The following is a 20,664-nucleotide window of genomic DNA, read 5'->3' on the forward strand; positions in this document are numbered from 1 at the left end:
TGTGCTCTGCCAGTGAGGCAAAGCTCTGTGGAACAGCAGGACCTCCGTTCATTCTAAATTCTCTCTTTCTCTTTCTGTTTCTCTCTCCCTCGTGTTGCACTGCTGATAGGCCTAGCCCGAGTTCTGCGTAATGCGGGGGCTTGCTTGAATGGATGCCACTCTGGAATTCATTTACAGATGCGGCACAGTGGCACTCTGGCTGGAACTGGAAGGTTTACGTAAACGAGACACGTCCATGTCAGCAAAAGATTTGTCACTTAGGAACGAAGGCTGCTGCTGTGGCACAGTTGCCACTACAATAAGATAAGTTTGTAGATAAGGAGGCGATAATTGCAAGGAATCGCCTCCAGGGTTCTGCGTTGAAGGGAAAACCCCGTGCAAGACCTGTTTGTAATCCTGTCTGTCGAGGTGTGCCACAGCCGCGCAATGTGACGAGTTAAAGAAACAGCAGCCGACGATCCTGTCCTGATCGTGTAAGCCGGAGGGTTTTGGTTTCACTGTGACGGTTCTGTTGGCACTAAGAAATGTGGCAATTAATGATGTTACTGCAATGAGGCGATTTTTTTTTTTCAGATGCTCTGTGAGTGTGAGTCGCCTTTACTTTCTTCTCGCCACATCTTTTTCCTCCTCCCTTTGCATTTGTACAGTGGAAACATTCATTTAGTGTCTTTCTCGCTCCCTCTTTCTCCATCTCTCCTTTTTTGCTTCACCCCAAGCCTCTCCCTCTCTCCCTCTCTCTCTCTCTCCGTCTCTCACTGCAATACACCCACTCAAACAGTCATATCCGCTCTCACTCTCTGGCTCTCCCAGCTTGTCTCACAGTGCCTGTGAAGCGTCTCTAAGGGGGAAGACCAGACTGCTCTGTCAGGTAATCTAAACTCTGTCTGTTTCTTTCCCTCTCACGCTCTCTCTCTTTCTCTATTTGCACCCCACTCACCCTATCCTTTTCTTCCAGCCTTCCTCTCTTATTTTGATCCATCTAATCCATTTAATCTTCCTCGTTTCACCTTCTCTTTCCCTCATCATTACTTTAGTGTACTTGTTAGCCACAGCAAACAGGCTAGTTAGTTATTAAGAGTCACATTGTTGGTTATTGTGTTTGAAATATTTTTTATTGAAATTTAAAAGTTTAGTTTCTTATTTTTGAGTAGTCAATAACCAGAAGAGTTTTTTTTTTTAGTTGAAGGATTCAAGTAGTTGTCAATAAGTCTTTTTCTGTGGTTTCTCATTAAGCAAATTACAGTATGCAGACATTACGATACAACTTACAGATTTAGTTAATGTCAGAGTCTCCCTCACCATCTGAGTCTCTGAGGAAGTTTTGTGGAAAAGTGGATGTAAGTGTAGGTTGTCGCCAATTAAAGGTGAAGACTTCTGAGTCAAATTCTGGGTTATAATTCAAACTAAGTCGCTACAAAAGAAACAGATGATTTAAATCCGAGAAGGTGTCAGCCATAAATAAAACAATGCAAACCTGGCAGCCTGCAATTAGCCCAAGTTGTAGTCAGTTAATTGTTGTGGTTGATTTTTGTGAGCAGAGCGGCAGATTTTGTGCTGCCAGAGATGTAATTCAAACACGGAGGTGTGCATTACCCAGCTGAGCTCTCCCTTGTTTGATTTAAAGACCGGTATTGACCTGCAGTTCGCTGGCTTGTGTTTAATCAAAATGAACACGGCGACAGTTTGTGAACTGCCAGTCTTGTTGAAGCCCTGCGAAATCCTTCTTTACACCCAGAGGTACGGCGATCCCAGCGCGTCCCGCAAAGAGCTCAGCGAGGGAGGGAGTGAGTGAGTGAGGACTCTGGTATGTGGTGTTTTGTCAGACAGCGTTTTCCTTACCACGCGGCTGACAGCGCTGATATCCCTTGGCGAGTGTTTTTTCCCCCCTCTTGTCTATCAAATCAAACTATTCCTGCCTACGTTTCAGACTATTGTAGCATTTTGGGTCCAAGTTTGATCGACAGTTTTTGGCGATGATGGCAGGGGTATTAGGACTTTTCTCATTTTCCAGTTACCTTACAATTTTAGGAATGCAGTAAAACGTCTGTGAATGCTGAAAATGATCAATTATTGGTTCAAGCTGTCATTAAAAAGAGGTGGGTCAGGGGTGGGAGGGGTGGAGTTAGATGTCAAGGGTCATGCCAACTTGTCAGTGCGTGCACAGGCCAAGCAGTACCTCTCCTCACTTCCTGCTGCCAGTGTGCGTCTGTAGTCAGAGAGGATGCTGGGAGATAAATTTAGACCTCCAGCTCCCTCTCCATCTGCCATTGCTCAGAGTAGGCTGGTTTCCATGGGAACCTGCACCAGGCTGCTGCCAGTAAGAAAGAATGGGATGGGGTGAGATCTGTGTGTTTGTGTGTTTGAAGGGTATGACAGCAGATTTTTTTTAGACAGCACGTAAAAAGGTTTATTAGTTATCAGAGTGCAAAGTATTCCTATGCATTAATCTTATCCGTCATAACCAGCTACATGAATATGTCAGAGTCTCGATGAGGATATGACGAAGGAACACAAAACCCTCCTCGTGGGTCAAGTTTGAACTTTTGACAAAGCTCCTGTGGTGGTTATTGAGCTAAGTGACGGATATACTGAAAGTCAGAATGAAAGTTAGTTGCGTTGTTGTACATGTTAATCGAAACCAGTACAGGAAAAAAAAAAGTAATTAACAGCCAAACATATTATTTTGCAGATATTTAGCGTTATTTGAAAGACAAGTTATCTGAAATAATGTTTTTCTCTGGAATTTTAGCATTTACTTATATATATATAGATAAAAAAAAAGGTAAAGCTGCAATGTGTAACCACAGCTAAGTACATGCATTTTCTGGTGAGGGTTTTACAGTTTTAGAAGTATAACTGCTGGGCAGAGATGATGAGTGGAGACAGGGTGTGACGGTGTGTGACAGCACGTGTGTGTGTGTGTGTGTGTGTGTGTGTGTGTGTGTGTGTGTGTGTGTGTGAAAGAGATGGAGTGTGAGCTCTTCCGTGTGTCAGGGCTCCCTTGGGTACCTGCAGTAACGTCTGTTTCTGCTGACAAAGCCCCTTTTGCACGCACACACACGCACACACTCTGCACTCGTTGCTCACTCATTCTGCCCTCTCGTCTTTTTGAGCTGGTTGGTTATCGCATTTTTGGAGCAGATATAAAAAACTAGTTCACGCCACAAATCTCTGAATGCACCATAAGGCTGCTACAATGGTTCAGGACAGATGAAATCTTTTTTTTTTGGGGGGTGGGGTTTGATCTGACATCACCGATAAAAAGAATATAACACTGTATGACAGCTGCGCTGGCAACTTCCTGCTCGCACCTCAGTCTAGAAATAGAGCAAAGATCGACCTTGCTTCACCCTCATCAGTATGATACAAGGTCTTAATGTGATCTTTTTTTTTTGTTAAGTACACTAGTGTATGTATTAGAATCATGAGGAAGGAAAACCCCTCATCAAACTACAGGAGGATCGGTTGACGGGGGTAGGTCACCTCGGGGCGCTGCGGCTGATTGGTCGGTCAGATCTGTCAGAGTGGATTTGGGGCTACTAAGTATTATAAGGCATTGCTGTGAGGAGGCTAGTGCTGTTCACTGTATGTACTCTGTAAGCGGAAGAGTCTGTGCGTCTGTGTGTGTGTGTGTTAGGGTTTAATGTCGCCTAGACTTTTGCATTCCTTTCCCTCGTCTTCCTGGGAAGGCCTTAACTGTGTGCTTCCCCATTCAAACCTGGCAGTCTAGACTGCCATGAATAATGTAAGCAGTGCTCTTCCCAACCTTAAAGCCTTCTAATTGCCCTGTTTAAGGGCTGCATCAACAGCTATGCTTGGGATCATTAAAATTACACCCTGATAGCCGACTACATGAAGAGAGACATTTATTACGGCAGGGTTAAGGAAGGCTATTTGTCTGCTTTTCTCATGCTCACTGCACAGAATCGTCCTTCTACACACTTTCTTTTTAACTGTCTGTCTGGCTACATTTTTCCTTGTCCTTTTCTTTCTCTCTTTTCTTTAACCCACTATATTTGTTTGTCATTTTTCTTTTCTTAAGCGTGTCGGTATTTACCCTTCAGTCTGTCAACTCTTCATTTACTCACAATCTAACTCATTTTAATTTGGGCCTGGGGAGTAATGTGTCCCCATGACTTAACACACAAAAGCTATTGCTGAACCCTAGACAAAGTCCTCGCGTAAAACTGAGAATATGGAAGCCAGAAAAGTGAAGATGGAGAATTTTAATGCTGTTTTGGTTTGTTATGTCGTGTAATTGCTGAGTGTTGATGGTGAAAGTCTGCTGTAATCAAAGCACTAGTCTGCTTAGAGAAACACACACTGTACAGATAGATGATGGGCCCTTAGCAGATGTGTGGAAACGTGGAAATGGAGCTGAGAATCTGGCGAGCTTTTTTTCCAGGAGGAAGAGTGATTCACTTTCTTTTTACTCCACTTTAAACTGGCTCTAATGAAGGCTGACTGTGCTGTGTTTTTCTAGACATATGGAGAGAGTAAAAGCGTAGCTCGTTATAAAGAACTGTCATTGCTGCCTTGCCACCCCTTGCACCTTAAGCCGCAGTCTTCTGCAGGGTCTGTTTATTCAGCCACTGGATCACTGATTCAGTCTTTTCTCTCTTCCTCATTCCTCAGCTCTCTCCTTCCTAGTACTTTATATGCATGTATAATAGGAAATAGGTACATTTTCACCCCCTTTCAGTCGGTATCTGTGCGGCACGTTAGGTGCATGCTGTCTGCACTGTTGCAGAGGTCTGCAGCTGTGAAGTGAACACACGTGGTGTTCTCCTTCAATGAGCAGTGAAGCGCAGATTCCGACACAGGGAGCTGTAAGCACTATCAGCGTCTTAGATGGTGACTGATACTCTGGACGTGACTGTGCTGGGACTGTAAGCAGTTGGGCACGGCTGCTCAGCAATAATGTTATGATTGACCCAATCCATTCCCACAGTGTGTTTTGATTGGCTTTGGTACAAGAATCCCGTGTCTTGAGTTGAGATGGAGTGCAGGCTTGGCAGTAAGTGGGGAAATATTGCAGTACATACATCTTGATAAAATATGAAATTTCATCATAGCCTCATCTCTGACTCTCTGATGAGCTATACTTGGCTCCTCATAAACACAGCTTTTTAGTAGTGTAAGTGTGAAAGAGCAGATGAAAGGTCTTACAGGACCGTGTCACTGTAGACTCTGTGTGAAGACACTACTCATAAACACTGCACCCTGGTGGCAGTGTAGTGCGAGAGGCTAACACTGACACCCAGCTGCTGTCAAGTTCTTCTTCTCCACTAGAAAACAACCCCCTTCATTTACACCCTTGAGCTTCGGTGCCAGATCAGATATGCAAGGACTATATTTCGAACATTTGTTTTGACTCTTTGCCCTGACACTGCGGTCTCCTTTTCTGGTGCCTGTAGTTTGGATGTTGACTTTCTGGCCTCGGGCTCCTCAGACTCCTGCCCAGTAAGCAGGCCGTCAGTTAGATATGATTGTGATTCCACTGTTTGGAGTAGAAGTCTTAATTTCTAATTTGTCACAGTCTAAGGAACTCAAGAGCTGTGCACACACCTTGGGGTTGTGTGCATACATCAGATGAGCACATGCTCAGTTTCCCATGTAGAACAGCTTGACCTTGCATTTTAATATAGATTTGCAGTACCCACTATCTTAATAAGAGTTTAAGTGAGGACAGATGAGAGCAATAACTTATTGATGCACTTACCTTGTCAGTGTCGTCATGACAACACTGACCCAATTCAGTAGCAAGAAAGGTAGCCCAATTTCTCATAATATGATATGTGGAAGTATATTTTAATATGACATTTGCTAATAAGACACCAATGATTTTGACCTTCCCCTTTATCGGTGTAACTCTTTTGGTTTTTAAAAGCACACTAAGTCTTCCTCACAGGGCCCACTGTGTTTTCTGTTTCTAAATATGATCTGTTGATTTCTTACTTTTGACTGCAGTCAAAACAGCAGGACCTTAATTGCTACTTTGTCTTGTTTTGTTGGTTTTATTTAGAGGAACTTTGCTGGAAAGTGAAGAAGGGAAATGTTATGTTTACAGTATTTTCACATGGACCTTTTTTTGAAAGAAATCTGCTTGATGATTGATTAATTTTCCTTTTTCTCATTCAGTGCTTTCATTGCTTCCTTTGCTTTTTCTGTTTCTCTAGACCCATTTAAAAGACGAACAACTAACAGTCTTGCCAACGAACAAAAAAGATGCAAAAAAGACCTTGGGAGGACTTTTAAAATGGCTGAGGCTAGATAGAAGCAGAGCTGCTTTGAACGGAGAAATGATCCATGTTTACCTGCATCCATGTGGCTCCAGGGCACCTTTTAATGATGCCTCATTTTGTCCTCTTGCATAACTTTTGGCCCACTCTGAAAAAGGTGCTCCATTTTGATTTACAACTTAGTCTGTCAATGTTCCTATGCCTCTGACCTCTCTGCTGCCATGCGGTTAGACCAATGAGGCTCCGAGAGCCTTTCGTTACGAGTCTGTGAGGTCTCCTCCCCACTCTATGGAGGCTGAGCCCAGCCATCCGGCTGATGGGGAGCGCTCTGGAAGGCAAGCGCAGCAGCATGTGACATCTGAATCTTCATTGGGCTCTTGTCCACCTCAGCAACCCCAGCAGCCTTCTAATCCTCGTCCTGTACACAGAGCCTTGGGCCGCCTACAAAACCGCCAACCCAAGCGCACTGACCTGCTTCGGTTACAGCAGCAGCAAGCAGTAGCATGGCAGCGTTCAGATACCCCAGGTCCCTCAGGAGGCAGCTTCTTCTCTACAAGCTCCTCGTCAACCTTATCCCTCCCCTCTACGTCCTCCACCCAGGGTGAGCATGCTCACGGCGTTCCAACTCACTCCAGTCAACAGGGCCTAGAAGGGGTTAGCTCACCTAGGAAAGGGGAGAAGAAACCACAAAAACCAGGGAAATATGTGTGCACTTACTGTGGCCGTCCATGTGCCAAGCCAAGCGTTCTTCAGAAACACATACGATCACATACAGGAGAAAGACCCTACCCATGTGCGCCCTGTGGGTTTTCCTTTAAGACCAAGAGCAACTTATACAAACACCGCAAGTCCCATGCCCATCGTATTAAAGCGGGTCTGGCATCCAGTCGAGATGAGCCCAGTTTGAGTGGTGCAGAAGGCAGTGGCGCTGGGGAAGACCCTGAGGAACACACAGAGGGAGAAAGCACTGAGTCTGAGGACGAGACTGGCCAGCACAGAAAATCCTCTAAAGAGATGCTGGGGCAGCATAGGAAAGGAGGTAAGGAGCGCCTGAGAAGCTCAGAGGAGAGCCAGAGGCCTGAAGACTCCCACGCTGTCAAGCAAAGACTTGCACTGAGGCTTAGTGAGAGAAAACGTGGGCCCATGGCTTCTCCAGATGACCCACCCTCTTCCCTCTCCACATCATCTTCTTCTATTGGGCCTGGCAGTAAAGGCAGCACAGAGTCGGGCTACTTCTCCGGATCAGGCAGTACTGACATATGCCAAGTTAGCCCTCCTAGTTCCAGTGCCAAAACCTACGCAGAAATTATTTTAGGGAAATATGGAAGGCTGGGAGGGCAGCAGCGGAGTCCCCACCAGCAGCAGCCTCATCCCTCACATTCCTCACCCTCAGGAACCGAGGAGAAGAACATCTCCTTCGCCGTACCCAAAACCCAAGTAATAGAACACATTACCAAGCTCATCACTATCAATGAAGCAGTAGTAGACACGAGTGAGATTGACAGCGTTAAGCCTCGACGCTCCTCCCTGTCACGGAAGAGCAGCATGGAGTCACCCAAATTTACTGCCCCCAAAGACCCCTATGCCTTTGATCCCAAAGGAGAAGCCGCAGGCCCCAGTGGTTTGAGGCACATCCATAATCCTGACGCTGATCCACCGGGTACGCAGGACCAGTCAGCAGTGCCTCTGCTTAGAAGCCACTCAATGCCAATATCAACCAGCCAAGGAGAGCCCTTTGCCTCTGGCACCATGTCACCCAGAGGTTACCGCCTCTGCCAATCTTTTGATGAGCAGCAAGCAGTGGTCGCAGAGATGAGGATCGGCCATGCGCAGCGTATGCTCAAGCGCCAGCCTGCCATAGAGGTTCCCCTGGGAGCCGAGTCAATGTTGGAGGAGCCCAGTCCCACCACATCCTCCTCCTCCTCAACAAGAGGCACCGAACTACCCAGACAGCCACAGCAACAACAACAACAGCAAAAGAGTCCCGCCGTGTTTGAATGTGGAACATGTGGGGCCCGCTTTCAAGAGAGTGAAGTCTTCGAGGCCCACAGAAGCATCTGCCCAGGGCAGGAGCAAGAGAGCAGGGATGCAAGCAAAGCGTGCAGTGTAGATCGCCCGCTGATGATGCACCATAAGTTTCGAGCGTTAGCCATGGCTGTGAGGAAGCGGAGGAAAGAGGAGAGTCTGGAGGAGGATCCTCCCAGTCCTGGATCTGTAGCTGTGTCTGGCAGCTCTGGAGGCCTCATTCCAGTACCACGCAGACCAGAGCAGAAGCAGGCCCTCTCAGGTTTGTCTCTCATACATACAAAATATGTTTTTTTAGCTAAAATCATTATGTTAAGTTGCATAATCGATACAGCTATTCTCTTGAAGACCTTTTCTATGCCATTTTAGCATCTGAGACATGCAGATTATCATATACCTAAAAGTTAAAGCAGTGAATATCTAAAACTACATCACTGTCTTAACATAGTTAAACAGAAAGCGGGAAAAACTACTACCATGTAACCCGTAGCACTGTACAGTAGATGGGAATAGAATCCACAAAATGCTAAGTTGCATCACTCAAAAGCACAATACTGATGCCCTATAATGGGAGCTAATTTTTCTACTGTTTGTGTCTAGGTGTTTCCTTACAGACTGAACCAAACCAACAGCAGCAGCAGGACAGGAAGGGTGTGTCTGTCATCCAACACACTAGCTCTTTTGAGAAGCAAGAGAGTATATCTATGGAAAGTCAAGATCCAGACCTCAGAGAGAGTCAGCAAACACAACCTGAGCCAAAACCATCACCCTCTACATCTCGCCTCATCCGCCAGCCAAATATTCAAGTGCCGGAGATACTTGTTACTGTGGAGCCCGATGCTGAAATGCCACCTGTGTCAACCCCGCTGACAGCATCCTCATCAAAGGTAAATGTACCTTTTTGAATTATGTTTTTTTTTCTTGCTTGTTTACAGTCTTCATACAATGCATTTGTCCAAGTTAGCATCATTACCATTGACTTAAATACTAAATTTATAAAAAAAATGTATCTGTCCTAGGAGGCAGAGAGAGTAGAGGAGTTCCACTGGCCTCAACGAAGTCAGACATTGGCCCAGCTCCCTGCAGAGAAGCTGCCACCAAAGAAGAAAAGACTCAGGCTGGCAGAAGCTGCCCAGTCCTCTGGAGAGTCCAGCTTTGAGTCTATGTCTTTGCCTCGCAGCCCCAGTCAAGAAAGCAACATTTCAAACTTTTCTGTTTCTTTTGAGGATGTAGCACAATCAGAGCAAGCTGCCCGAGCTCCCAGTAGCCAAAGTTCCCAGATGTTGATGGTGCCATCTGCTTCTCACCAACACCACCAAAGCCACAAGGAGATGAGGCGCTCAGCCTCAGAGCAGGCCCCAGCTAGTCCACAACAAACGGAGCAGATCCCAGAGATCAGAAGTAAGTCCTTTGACTATGGATCCCTGTCTCCTCAGCAGTCTGCATCCTCCTGGAAGGAAAGGAGAAAGTGTCTTCTAGTGAAGCATGCTCCATTAGGGGAACCAGAACAGGAAGTAGGAGGCAGAACTAGTCAGCTGCCCAGAGCAGAGAGTCCGCAACCTGGTCCTTCCTACTCTAATCTTTCTCCTCTGTACTCCACTGGAGTAAGCTCCCAGTTTAGCCTCGATGCCACTGGAAAGGCTTTGCAGCTGTTACAGCCACAAATTTCTTTATCCTCTCAGGAGGTGCTTCCTTTGCACCCCAGAGGGCATCAAGCATTTCCCCCAGGGTCTTTGTCCCAGCTCCTCCCGGTCACCACAGCCATATCGGAAGTACTATCCACCCAAATCATTCAAAGAGCATTTCTACAGTCACACACAGAATCCCCGCCTGTACAGATACATCCAGTACAAATCCACATGGCTGAAAGGTTGGGAATACCCCTCCATCAGCTTCCTCCCCCTTTTCCTCGCCATTTTTCTTCCAGGAATACATCGAGCCAGGCCATGTACTTGCCCGTTCCTCCAAGATTTACCACACACATTTCTTCTCCTCAAACTACAGAAAGCAGACCCCCCATTTCTTCTGTGTCTTCTTCACTGACTCAGGAGTCCCTTGTGACAATCTCCTACCACCACCCGAGGCCGGTCATCGCCACATGCCTGGCACAGCTTGCACCAGTAGTGTCTCTCGTGGTGCCAGTACGCCTCCAGACTCATATACCCACATATGCCAGTGCAATGTATACCACACTTTCCCAGATTCTGGTTTCCACCCGCTCACAGGAACCAGTTTCTTGCACGGCTATGGTCATCATGGGCCAGGTGGAACGGGAGACACTGCAAAGGAGCTACTTGAAAGTCCCCTCTCCAGATGTCAAGAGCCTTCTTCCTCTGTCTCTGTCATCAGAGCTGGCCTCAGGATCTGGAGATGGATACGGTCCACTAGGGGCAGGAGGAAGTAAGCGCATGCTGTCCCCTGCAGCCAGTCTTGAGCTCAGCACAGAAGCCCAGCGTCACCAGAAAAGAGTTAAAGAGGAGGAAGAAGAGGAGGAAGAGGAGGAGGGCCACCATAAGGAAGAAGAGGAGGAGGGCCGTGTGGAACCAAAGGTAGTACAGGAAGAAGAAAGGAAGGCAACTGGGAAAAAGCTGGAAAAGGAAAAGAAGAAATCGGATACATTAGAAGTAACGAGTGTGGATGTGCATGGGCAGCCAGAAGACCAGCCAAGGAAAAATGACAGGGAAGAAAAGGTGGAAGAGAAGGAAACAACTGAGAAGATCACCCAAAAAAAGGAAGCTGTGTCAGCTGTGGAGGTGGGCGCAAGCACATCTTCGTTCCCCAGCCTCCACACTTCAACCTCAGTCAACTGGTGCTACCAGAAGTATGTTAAACCCAACCCATCTGCCCAGAGGGACCCCCGCACTTCAGTTTATTCAACCTGGAGCGTCAGCGCTCACAACCCCAACTTGCCAGGCATCAGCACAAAGGTCGCCCTGTCTCTGCTCTGCTCTAAACAGAAGCACACTTCTGAGATTTATACCATGGCTACGGCCCCTACTCCAGCCGAAGTCAAAGTGGCCCCTGAAAACAGCAGGACGCCGCATGTGTCAGAGGTAAACATAAACACAATAAACATACATTTCCACTTAAATGTTGACCATGTTTAATTTGCTTACATCAGAACATTTCACGGTCTGTTTTTCTCTTGAATACTTCTACATCTTAGAAGTCAAAGCTCTGCGGTCTTCATCTCTTTAGGTTGCTAGCATAGTAGCATACTAGCATAGTAGCATACTATGCTAGTATTTTCTAACATGGTCACCAATTGTGCCATTAGAAAAACATAATGATAAACAACTGGAATTATACTGAATCTTGCTTTAACAGCACTTAACATTTTATTATAAGTTGTTTTGAATTTTTTTCCCATGTGTGTCTTGAGTGTAGGTACATGCCACCCCACCCAGCACCCTCACTGAAGTAAAGGAACAGCAGCAGCCTGAAAAGAAGGAAGAAAATAAAGAGATGCGAGAAGTGGAGAGACCATCCACCTCCAAGCAGAGCGAGCCTTCTCGGGTTTGCATCTTTGAAGGAGGGTAAGAATTGTTTAATTCTATAGTTTCAAAATATGGCAGCTCCTCATTACACTTCTTCATAAACCAATGCCCGCTGACTGCAAAACAGCCTATGGAGAGCTGACAAGAGTGCATGGAGAAAATACAATAACAGATGGGAGGCCACGAGTCCAGAGGGACTTCATTTGTACCTGTAGCCAAGCTTTTTCCTCTCACTGCTGGCACGAATGTCTGTGTTTTAGAGGTGTTAATTTGGAGAGCTAGCAGCGTCTGTGTGTGTATGTGTGGGTTTGTGTGTGTGAGAGGGCGGAAAAGGTTGTCTCCAACTTTGTGAGGCTCTCATTAATATTTTTATGGCTATAAAAAGTCACACGGAGGCACAGTATGAAGCAGTCTGCAAGCAGTCAGAGTCACAGTCGAGGCTGTCATATTTGTCTACAGACCAGATCAGGATAACACATAAATGCTTTCCACAAATGTCTGAGTGATTTTCCTGCAGCACCAAGTGCTTTATTCCCGAGGTTTGAGTATTCCGAGCTAAAGTTTCCCCATTAAATGTATCTGATTAAATCTTTATTTTATGATTTCCTCCTGCTTGTCCACTAAGCCTTTCATGGTTTGACTCGTTCCTTACACTCCTATTCAGCTTTCAGGTCCCCCCAGTCAGCTGATGACCGTCCCTCGGTCTAGATTTAAACTCAGAGGAGTCTGGGAATTTTCTGTGTTTGCCCCCAAACTGTGCAGTCAAATCTGCTCCCTCCACTGAGATTTTGAAAGCTAGACTTAAAACTTGTTTTTACGTAATGTCATTCGAGTCTGCCTACTTGCTCACTGTGTCTCCCGTGCCTTTTTTGACTGTGACTGCATGTTTAGCACCCACTATATCTCATATCTATGTACTTCTTATCTATTCCCTTGTTGTTTTCTGTACAGCACTTTGAAAAACGTGGGTTTTTTTAAAATTTGAATTGAGTGGAAAAGAATAAAAGGAAGGTATACAATGTTGCCTTACGTGGATAATTTCCTATGATACTGGTATTCTTTTTGGTTTGGTTTGGTTTTGGTAAATTTTCTATTTTTGAGTTTTTCTCTTCCAGAGTGTTAACACTTGGCACACCCTGCATTTCCTGCTTAGGTGCATGAATGTCAGGTGTAAAGAAGCTGTCCGTGTAACAGTAGATAAGGCACTGAACTTCAGGAAGTGCACTTTCATCCACAAAAAAACCCCAGAGGTGTTGCCCATTTCTCTCTGGCAGCTCTTCCAGTTTCACTTACCTGCACATTATTTTGTTTTCATTCCCTCCAAAACCTCCTCTGTGTCCTTCCTGTCTCTCATCCCTGCTCCTTGATGTTCTCCTGCGTTTCCACCATGCATGCAAATGGTCACAGCTACTCAATCTTGAAGAGAACAGAATGCTTTTCATCCCGACTCATTATCCCTGTCTCCCTTTTGTCAAGACTTTGAAATCATAGCTGTGTGCCACTCATTTCATTCTAGAAAGCAGTCTTTTATGAATATGTATCATGCAGCTTTGTTTATGTTCCAGTGGCTTGCCAGATTTTATCTGCTTCCAGGCTTCTCTGGAGTTTAATAGTACCACACTGTCATCTCAATAATCGATTTCAGGAAATGGGCAACAATAAATGCTTTTTACTAGTCATGGTGAAAGTCTGGGGAAGTTTATGTGGGCAGCAGCTGAACTGATTCAGTGAAAAACATGATTGTTTTCTCTGGTGCAAATGGTTAACCATGCATGTTTTGTTACACCCTGTAACACTTTACCCGTGCCACTCAGACAGACTGAGGACAAAAATATTAGTTTATTCTGTTTCTTTCTGTTCAAATGAGGATTAAATATGTTTTAATCATCTTTAGTAGCTCCTTTTGGTTAGAAGCATTATTCTTCCCAGCATCCAACAAGGCTCTCATAAAGCTAAAACATGATTTTTGACTGAATGTACCGAGAGATATGCTGCTGATTTAATGCTAGATAACTGAAGTGAAGTTCTCTTACTTTACTTTTTTTTCTTTTCGGATATGTGGGTGGATATTTTTAGCAGTAGCAAGAAATACACGGCAGGTAAACAGTAGCCAGCTCCTGAATGAACACAACACATTCTCACTGTTGAGGCTATTTTTCAGTTGTGTAACAATTTGTTATGATTTGCCGTTACTGGTTCTGTTATACAACGGGGAACATTCACAGCCTGGTGTCTCGTAGATGTCGTGACATCCTGTAATTAGACACAGTCGGCACAGATTGGATATTTACAATTCAGAATGATTTGTGAGTTTCCCCATGAGTAGTGGATTTTTCATAGAGGACAATTCATTCAGATATAAGACCTCTGTGCCACGCCGTGTCTACAAATAGCCTTTTGGTAAACATGAAGTTTGTGCATAAACAATGTTTTTTATAGAGTAGACCTAAATGTGTTGCTTGATTTTTATATGTAGTATCTATTTTAGGTTGGTGGCCATAGCCAGGCTTCCCTTCCCTCTCTTTAGCCGCTGATGTTGTTGGCAGGGCCACCCGTTCAGAGCAGAATAGCTGCTATTCTTTGCACCAGGGTGTAGTGGAGGGACTCAGTGCTGAAGGGGTTTTGGTGGGGCTTCCCCAACCTGCACCATAAAGAAAGCCTTGTTTCTCAGTTTTGTGTGTGTGTGTGTGTTTGTGCATGTATCTGTGCTGCAATCACTAACTTCCACAGTTATCTTTGTTATTATCACTGAATTTGCTCGCAGTGCAATGTGAAAGAAGAAAGAATGATGACTGCACTCTGCAGTAATCCTCCAAGTATCTTTGAGTGCATATTTTGGGCTTTGGGGTTTGCAGCTTTCATTATCACCTTCTGGGCTCCTAGCAGCTGTTTTCAGGGTTTAACTGAAAACTAGCTGGCGAACATAATGCTCTGTCTCTCAGATAAATCAAGAAATATGTGTATGTGTGTCTGGCTGACTTAGCTCATCCTATCTCGTCAAACATTCATCAGATCCACTTTAAACTTGGCAGGTGCGCTGCCGAGGACACGAGTAAGTGCAGTGCCAAATTTGAGGTTATCTGGATGAGCGGGTCTCATATTTTATCTGCGGTTTTCTATTACCTTTGTTTTCCTCAGGTTGGCCGTTCTGCTCTGTGCTGAATGGGTTGTCATTGTGAATACATTCGTTGCCCTGTTGCAATCTCAAGGCCCATACCGCAAAGCTAAAACATCACAACTAAGTGCCAAATCGACTTTAAAAGGTTAAAAAAAATACACAGTCTGAAGTTTTTATGTTTTTTAAGTGTTAATGAACAACGATCAAAGCTGAATTATATTGACATAAAAATAAAAAAAAGCTTTTTAAAATCACGCAGGAAGGAAAAACACACAAACTGAACGCTGAGCAGAAGGTTTGAAGATGGGTATTTCTTGCTGTGAGGCCACAGTCGTACTCCGGGTACTCCCACACCTCAACGACATGCAGTTAGTGGGGTTAGGTTAACTGCTGATTCTAATCTAACCCTTCTCATTCTAATATTTTTGCTAATAATTGTTTTCTGTTATGCTTTCACACCCTGCTTAGCGGACCTTTGTATATATTGTAGAAATGCCTGAACATTTGGACACAGTTTCAGAAAAAATGGCTCTCATCACTGATTACTTAGTCCCCAGTTGTTATGTAATGGCAAATAGTAAATGAATTGGTTCTTATATAGCGCTTTATGCAATATGCCTCATTCACTCATTCATTTCTTCCATGCTTAAGTGTTTTCTGTCTGTCAGAGTGTGACTGTCGAAGCAAACATCTAAACAAGTCGACTTCCTGTTTGATTATTTTGCATCTGCCTCGGTTGGTTCTGGTCTCAAGTTCACTTTATGAGTATTTATTAGCAGTAACACACACACACTCATTCAGTGAATGTATGCTTATAGTGGTGCTGTTTTCAGTACAGAAATAACCGGTCTTGTCGCTTTCACATCAAGCGACACATTCAGGGACTGCACCAGTTTAGAAGATAAAGAGGAAAATGTTTTTTCGAGATGAGACAGAGACATAAAATCAGAAAGAGGAGGTATTACTGGACTTAAATGTTATGTTGCCCTGCATCTGCTCACCATAACCGTGATAAATTTGCAAATGGGGTAATGTGAATGTTGTGCTTACAGCTTGTTCCGGTTTTCCTCAAGTGACCTAAAATCTAATAAATGCAGCCTTAAAGTTGCTGTCTCTGATCTCTTACCTGTCTGTTTCTCATAGGTATAAGTCCAACGAGGAGTATGTTTACGTGAGAGGTCGCGGCAGGGGAAAGTACATATGCGGAGAGTGCGGCATCCGCTGCAAGAAGCCAAGCATGCTGAAAAAGCACATCAAAACGCACACCGATGTCCGTCCATACATTTGCAAACACTGCAACTTTGCCTTCAAAACCAAAGGTGAATGGAAAATTTGGGTTCTGTTTATTAAAACGTGATGAGCTCTAAATGTAAAAATGCTGTTTTTGCCCAGTGATCACATTATTGGCTGTGCTGCTAAAATGATCATCTCATTTGTCTTAAACTCTCTTTCTTTTTCTCTTCCTAGGAAACCTTACAAAACACATGAAGTCAAAGGCTCATGGGAAAAAATGCCAGGCAATGGGTGTATCTGAGTCATCATTGGATGAGCCGGAGAGCGAGGAAACAGGTACTTCAGGTGTTGGATGAATCTCACATACTTGCCTTCCCCCTGTGGAGAAATCTTGGTACACAGCTGGATGAACTCCTGCCTGTGAAGAATAGTAGCTGTTCAGCACTGACAGCTTATGCAACACGATGTTCTATTCTCCTCCCTCTGGCCTTGCATAAGAAATTTGAAAAAGTATAAGATAAATAAATGAAGAATACAGAACATGCCACAGCGTCCTGATGTTGTTGCAACAGTCTGGCTGCTGTAACCTGTCCTTAAGGATGAGTTCTTGGTATATAACGAAACAAAGCTGAGCCCTTTTGCCACAGCTGACACCTCCCCGTCAAAGCTGGAAAAAAAGCCTCAAAGCCTTCACGATCTCCTCCCTAACCTTCCTCTGCAACCCCTCCTCTCTCTCGCTGTCTCTTTCTTGCCAACAGACTACACTCATCACAGCCAAGGATGCGCCATTTAAACTGTCTTTCCATTCACAAGGCTGCTGAGATAGTTTGTGAATAGAGGCATGGCGCTTTTCAATTAAATTCCTTTTCATTCTCAGTCTATTTATAAAGTGCGTTTGAAGGGTGCCGGGTTTGGTTTGTCCTTTGCTTTGACTGTCCTCACGCTTTGTGCTTGTTCCTGTAAATCGCTGTTTTGTGACTTTTGTGTGAGGATTTATTGCACGACTTTGCGCATCCAGTAAATGAGATTTTAGGGCCCATGGTGTTGGCATGAATAGATATCTAAAGTCTGCGTGTTTTTCTGTGTCTGCACAAACAGCAGGGAGTGAAGAGCGTGTGTGCGGCTCGGAGGAACAGGAGGAGCATCAGTTTTCTGACGTGGAGGAGTCGGATGACGACGAAGACAACGACGACGACGATGACGAAGAAGAGGAAGAGGAGTCCACGTCCCACGAGAACCCACCGTCCTCTGTATCGTCTGACACCCACCCATCAACAGGGGGGCGTTCAAGCTCCAGCAGGCACTCGAAGCAAGGCACTCCTGACCCCGAGCCTCCGGGTCCCATTCCCTGCACCAGTCAGGAGCCCTCCCCACGTGGAGTTTGGCCCGGCAGAAGAGCTGCCTCGCCGGGGAGCAGGAGAGCAGTGTTCTCCCGGCGAGGCTGGAAAGCATCTCCAAGAGCCTTCTCCCCAAGCAGTGAGAGCTGTTCCCCCAGCCGCAGCCTCTCCCCCCGCCTGGAGTATTCGTCACCCATCCAGAGCCTCTCTCCGAGGACAGAGCTCCCCTCACCCAGCCGACATGTCTCACCTTCCCCCGAACGAGGACCTTCTCCCATCAGACCCCTTTCTCCTCTCCTTCCCCTTTCACCCAGCTGCTACCGATCGTCACAGGTTCCAACGCCTCCCTCGCCCCTGGGGATGCAGCACAGAACCCCTGGGTACTTACCGTGGGAGAACCCTGGTACATCAGGTAGTCACATGAGAGTGGTAAGTCTATTTTCTAATTAGTTCATAGACGAGTCACAGATATGTGGCTGCACTTTTAACCAGATTAAGCAATCCATATGTCTTCTCTACACTGTCTCTCAAAAAGCTCTCAGGACTTTGTGTACTAGAGCAGGCTCATGAGCTAGCAATAACATAGTCTTTGCTCCACCTACAGGAGAAAAGCAGAACAGCAGGAGAAGGGCCAACATGGTCAGACACCAGCTTGTTTCCACCTGCTTTTCGCATTTCCACTTGTGAGGGTTATCCTGGCCTCCAGACAACCGACAACATCTTCAGCCATCTTCCCATGCACTCCCAGCAAGCCAAGGTCCCTTATTCGATGATCCCAATAGGAGGGATCCAAATTGTACAGGCAAGACCAAGGTCCCACGCTACTACCCCGACGTCCCCAACATCACCCCCAATGGAGGGGCCATCACTGGCCAGGTTTGAAACATACTGGGGCGGGACCCCCAGGACTCAAGGGCTTAGGACTCCTGGAGACCACTGGTCAGAGCACCAGACAGCAGGAACCAGCCAGTCAGGGCAGCAAGGTCTTAGCACAGCACTAACATTTTCCAAACCAGAGTTGGAGGCCACAGACTCAAAGCAATATGGCAGCTCGCACAGCTCCGTCCACACCCACGGGTCCTCTACTGAGACCACTGAGCACTGCGCCAGTGACGACCGTTCAAGAGCACCCCCTAGTCTAACACCCCCGGTAGCCTCGAGTGTCATCGGACAACAGCCAGAGAGGGAGGAACGAACATCTGGTAGTGATATGGTGGCGGGAGGAGCTAAAGGAGACTCCGCCACAAGAGACCAGAGAACTTGACAGCGTCTACACTTCGATGCATCGTGTATCCCATTTTGCTTTATTGTTTGCTACACTAGTCTGTTTTGTTTGTTTGTTTGTTTTTTTGTAATTGCTTTGGGTTTTATATACATTTTCAATACTATTGTTCATTTAAATGTTTGTTTTGGCAATATTCAGGTTTGTTATAAAGATGCACTTTTTTCTTTATGAAAACAATGTTTGTGCATATATATATATATGTGTGTATATGTATATGTATATATACATATATATATGGTAATAATGTAAATACAACCCTGTTTCCAAAGGAAGCTGGTACACTTTGACACTTTGTAAAATGTACGGTAAAATAAAAACAGAATACAGTGATTTGCAAATGATTTAAATCTCACATTAAACTGAAAATTGGTGACAATACAACAAATGTTGAAAGTAGAAACATTAATTTTTTGAATTGTATATGCACATTTTTAAGTTGAAGTCATGTTAAGCACCATCTTTAAAGAACTTCGGGACAGCAGCACAACCCTTTAAAACACCAAGTGTTGTGGAAAGGAGGGCACCGCGTTCTATAACTCTGAGAGCACCTTTTTTTCTTAGTTTTGCTTTAAACACAATTTTAATACTCAGAACATTTTGGGATCATTTTGCTATATTTATTTCTACATTTCTTAAGAAAAATATTTGCAGCAGTCTGAGTGAGAGGCGGGCAGCGCTGGCACCTGGATGGAGCCTCGGTGCCTTCATGGTCATATGCAGAATGTATATCACCATGCCTAAAAAAAGACAATCCACATAGCACCACATGCTGATCCTAAACCTGATTTAGCACAAGCCAGATGTATATGTCTTTAGCCTGCAGGACACAGCATCCATGATTTACAGAAGAATTTAAAGAAGTTTTTGAGTATTCGAACCATAGCACCAGTTTTTCACGTCATGGTTGCCTGTCTGTGTGTTGATTTCTTTTATCTAGCATAACAAAAACCACAGTAAGAATATAAAGTAATAAAAGTTTTGCTATTCTCATATTAGGGTACAAAACGTGCACATTTAACTGCACTCTGTTTTTATGCACATTTTTATCCAGGTCCTGACTTTGTTGGAAACAGGGCTGTCAATGTGAAAGGAATAGAAATACATTTGTAAATGACCAAAATTGTTCATCAAAAAGAATTCCATTTTTGTTTGTCCAGTATTACTGAAAATTGTAGTTACTTGTGCCTTTTATGTCCAGGTTTGTGTTTTTTGAGATGTATAGTAAAGAGAAGGCTGTGAAATTTTATATCAGCTTTTTTAAAAATGTTCTTCTGGAGGGTTAATACTTTGTCCCTTGATTGTTTCTTTTGTAAAGGCCATTGCTTTAATGCCAGGATAACTAAGAGTTGTATCGCAGACGTGCTGAAGGGGCAGCAGAAATGTGTCAAAGGAAATGCACTGAAGTTCTATTTTTATTACAAGAGATTTTAGACTAGAATATATGTCTGTACAGGGAAGAGTGCTTCTTATTTATTATTCTTTGATGATAATTATTATTGTTTCAAGGTTTTTTGTTTTTTGGGGGTTTTTTTTAAACTTTTTGTTATTGGGGGGGGAAAGAAACTTTTTATTACATCTGTGTGTCTTTTTCATGATGTTCTTGTATCTTGAACTGGTGACAAAAAGTTAAGACGCCGAGTCGTCGGCTGGTACCAGAAGATCAAGTGCCCTGCGGATTTCACACAGCAAAATTTCTAGTCATTAAAGAAATAAAAACAAAAAATGCACCAGACTCTGAGGTCGTGACTTTCTTCTTTTTGGCCTTAGCGGAACATTTTGAACAGAACAGTTTGTCAAGTTTAGGACAAATTGTTTTCACACATTTGATGATTTCTTAACATTATCAGCATTGGCTTCAGTTGAAAAGCAGACAAAACGTTAAAATCATATGATAAATATCTACTGTTGCCAAAGTGCTTACTCAGTG

General features: G+C 44.6%; 1 protein-coding gene across 3 annotated transcripts in view; it reads left to right on the forward strand.

The window, feature by feature from the left end:
* hivep3b (HIVEP zinc finger 3b) overlaps positions 1-20,469 on the forward strand; it is a 38,496-nt gene extending 18,027 nt beyond the window's left edge. For 2 of the 3 annotated variants that reach the window (XM_085473080.1, XM_085473078.1), the window contains 8 exons: positions 6,180-8,529; positions 8,868-9,154; positions 9,287-11,320; positions 11,655-11,803; positions 16,026-16,201; positions 16,350-16,451; positions 17,214-17,881; positions 18,057-20,469. In XM_085473080.1, the coding sequence (XP_085329206.1) occupies positions 6,531-8,529; positions 8,868-9,154; positions 9,287-11,320; positions 11,655-11,803; positions 16,026-16,201; positions 16,350-16,451; positions 17,214-17,881; positions 18,057-18,716 (6,075 nt within the window). In that variant the 5' untranslated portion in view covers positions 6,180-6,530 and the 3' untranslated portion in view covers positions 18,717-20,469. Of the gene's footprint in view, positions 1-805; positions 869-6,179; positions 8,530-8,867; positions 9,155-9,286; positions 11,321-11,654; positions 11,804-16,025; positions 16,202-16,349; positions 16,452-17,213; positions 17,882-18,056 lie in introns of those variants that run through there. The other variant, XM_085473079.1, reaches the window with a different exon arrangement.
* The last annotated feature ends 195 nt before the right edge of the window (positions 20,470-20,664 follow it).

The sequence above is a fragment of the Copadichromis virginalis genome, linkage group LG11, assembly GCF_057382275.1.
Source record: "Copadichromis virginalis isolate Kocher_CV1m ecotype Utaka linkage group LG11, C_Virginalis_male_GT1.1, whole genome shotgun sequence".
In the NCBI taxonomy this organism is placed as follows: domain Eukaryota; kingdom Metazoa; phylum Chordata; class Actinopteri; order Cichliformes; family Cichlidae; genus Copadichromis; species Copadichromis virginalis.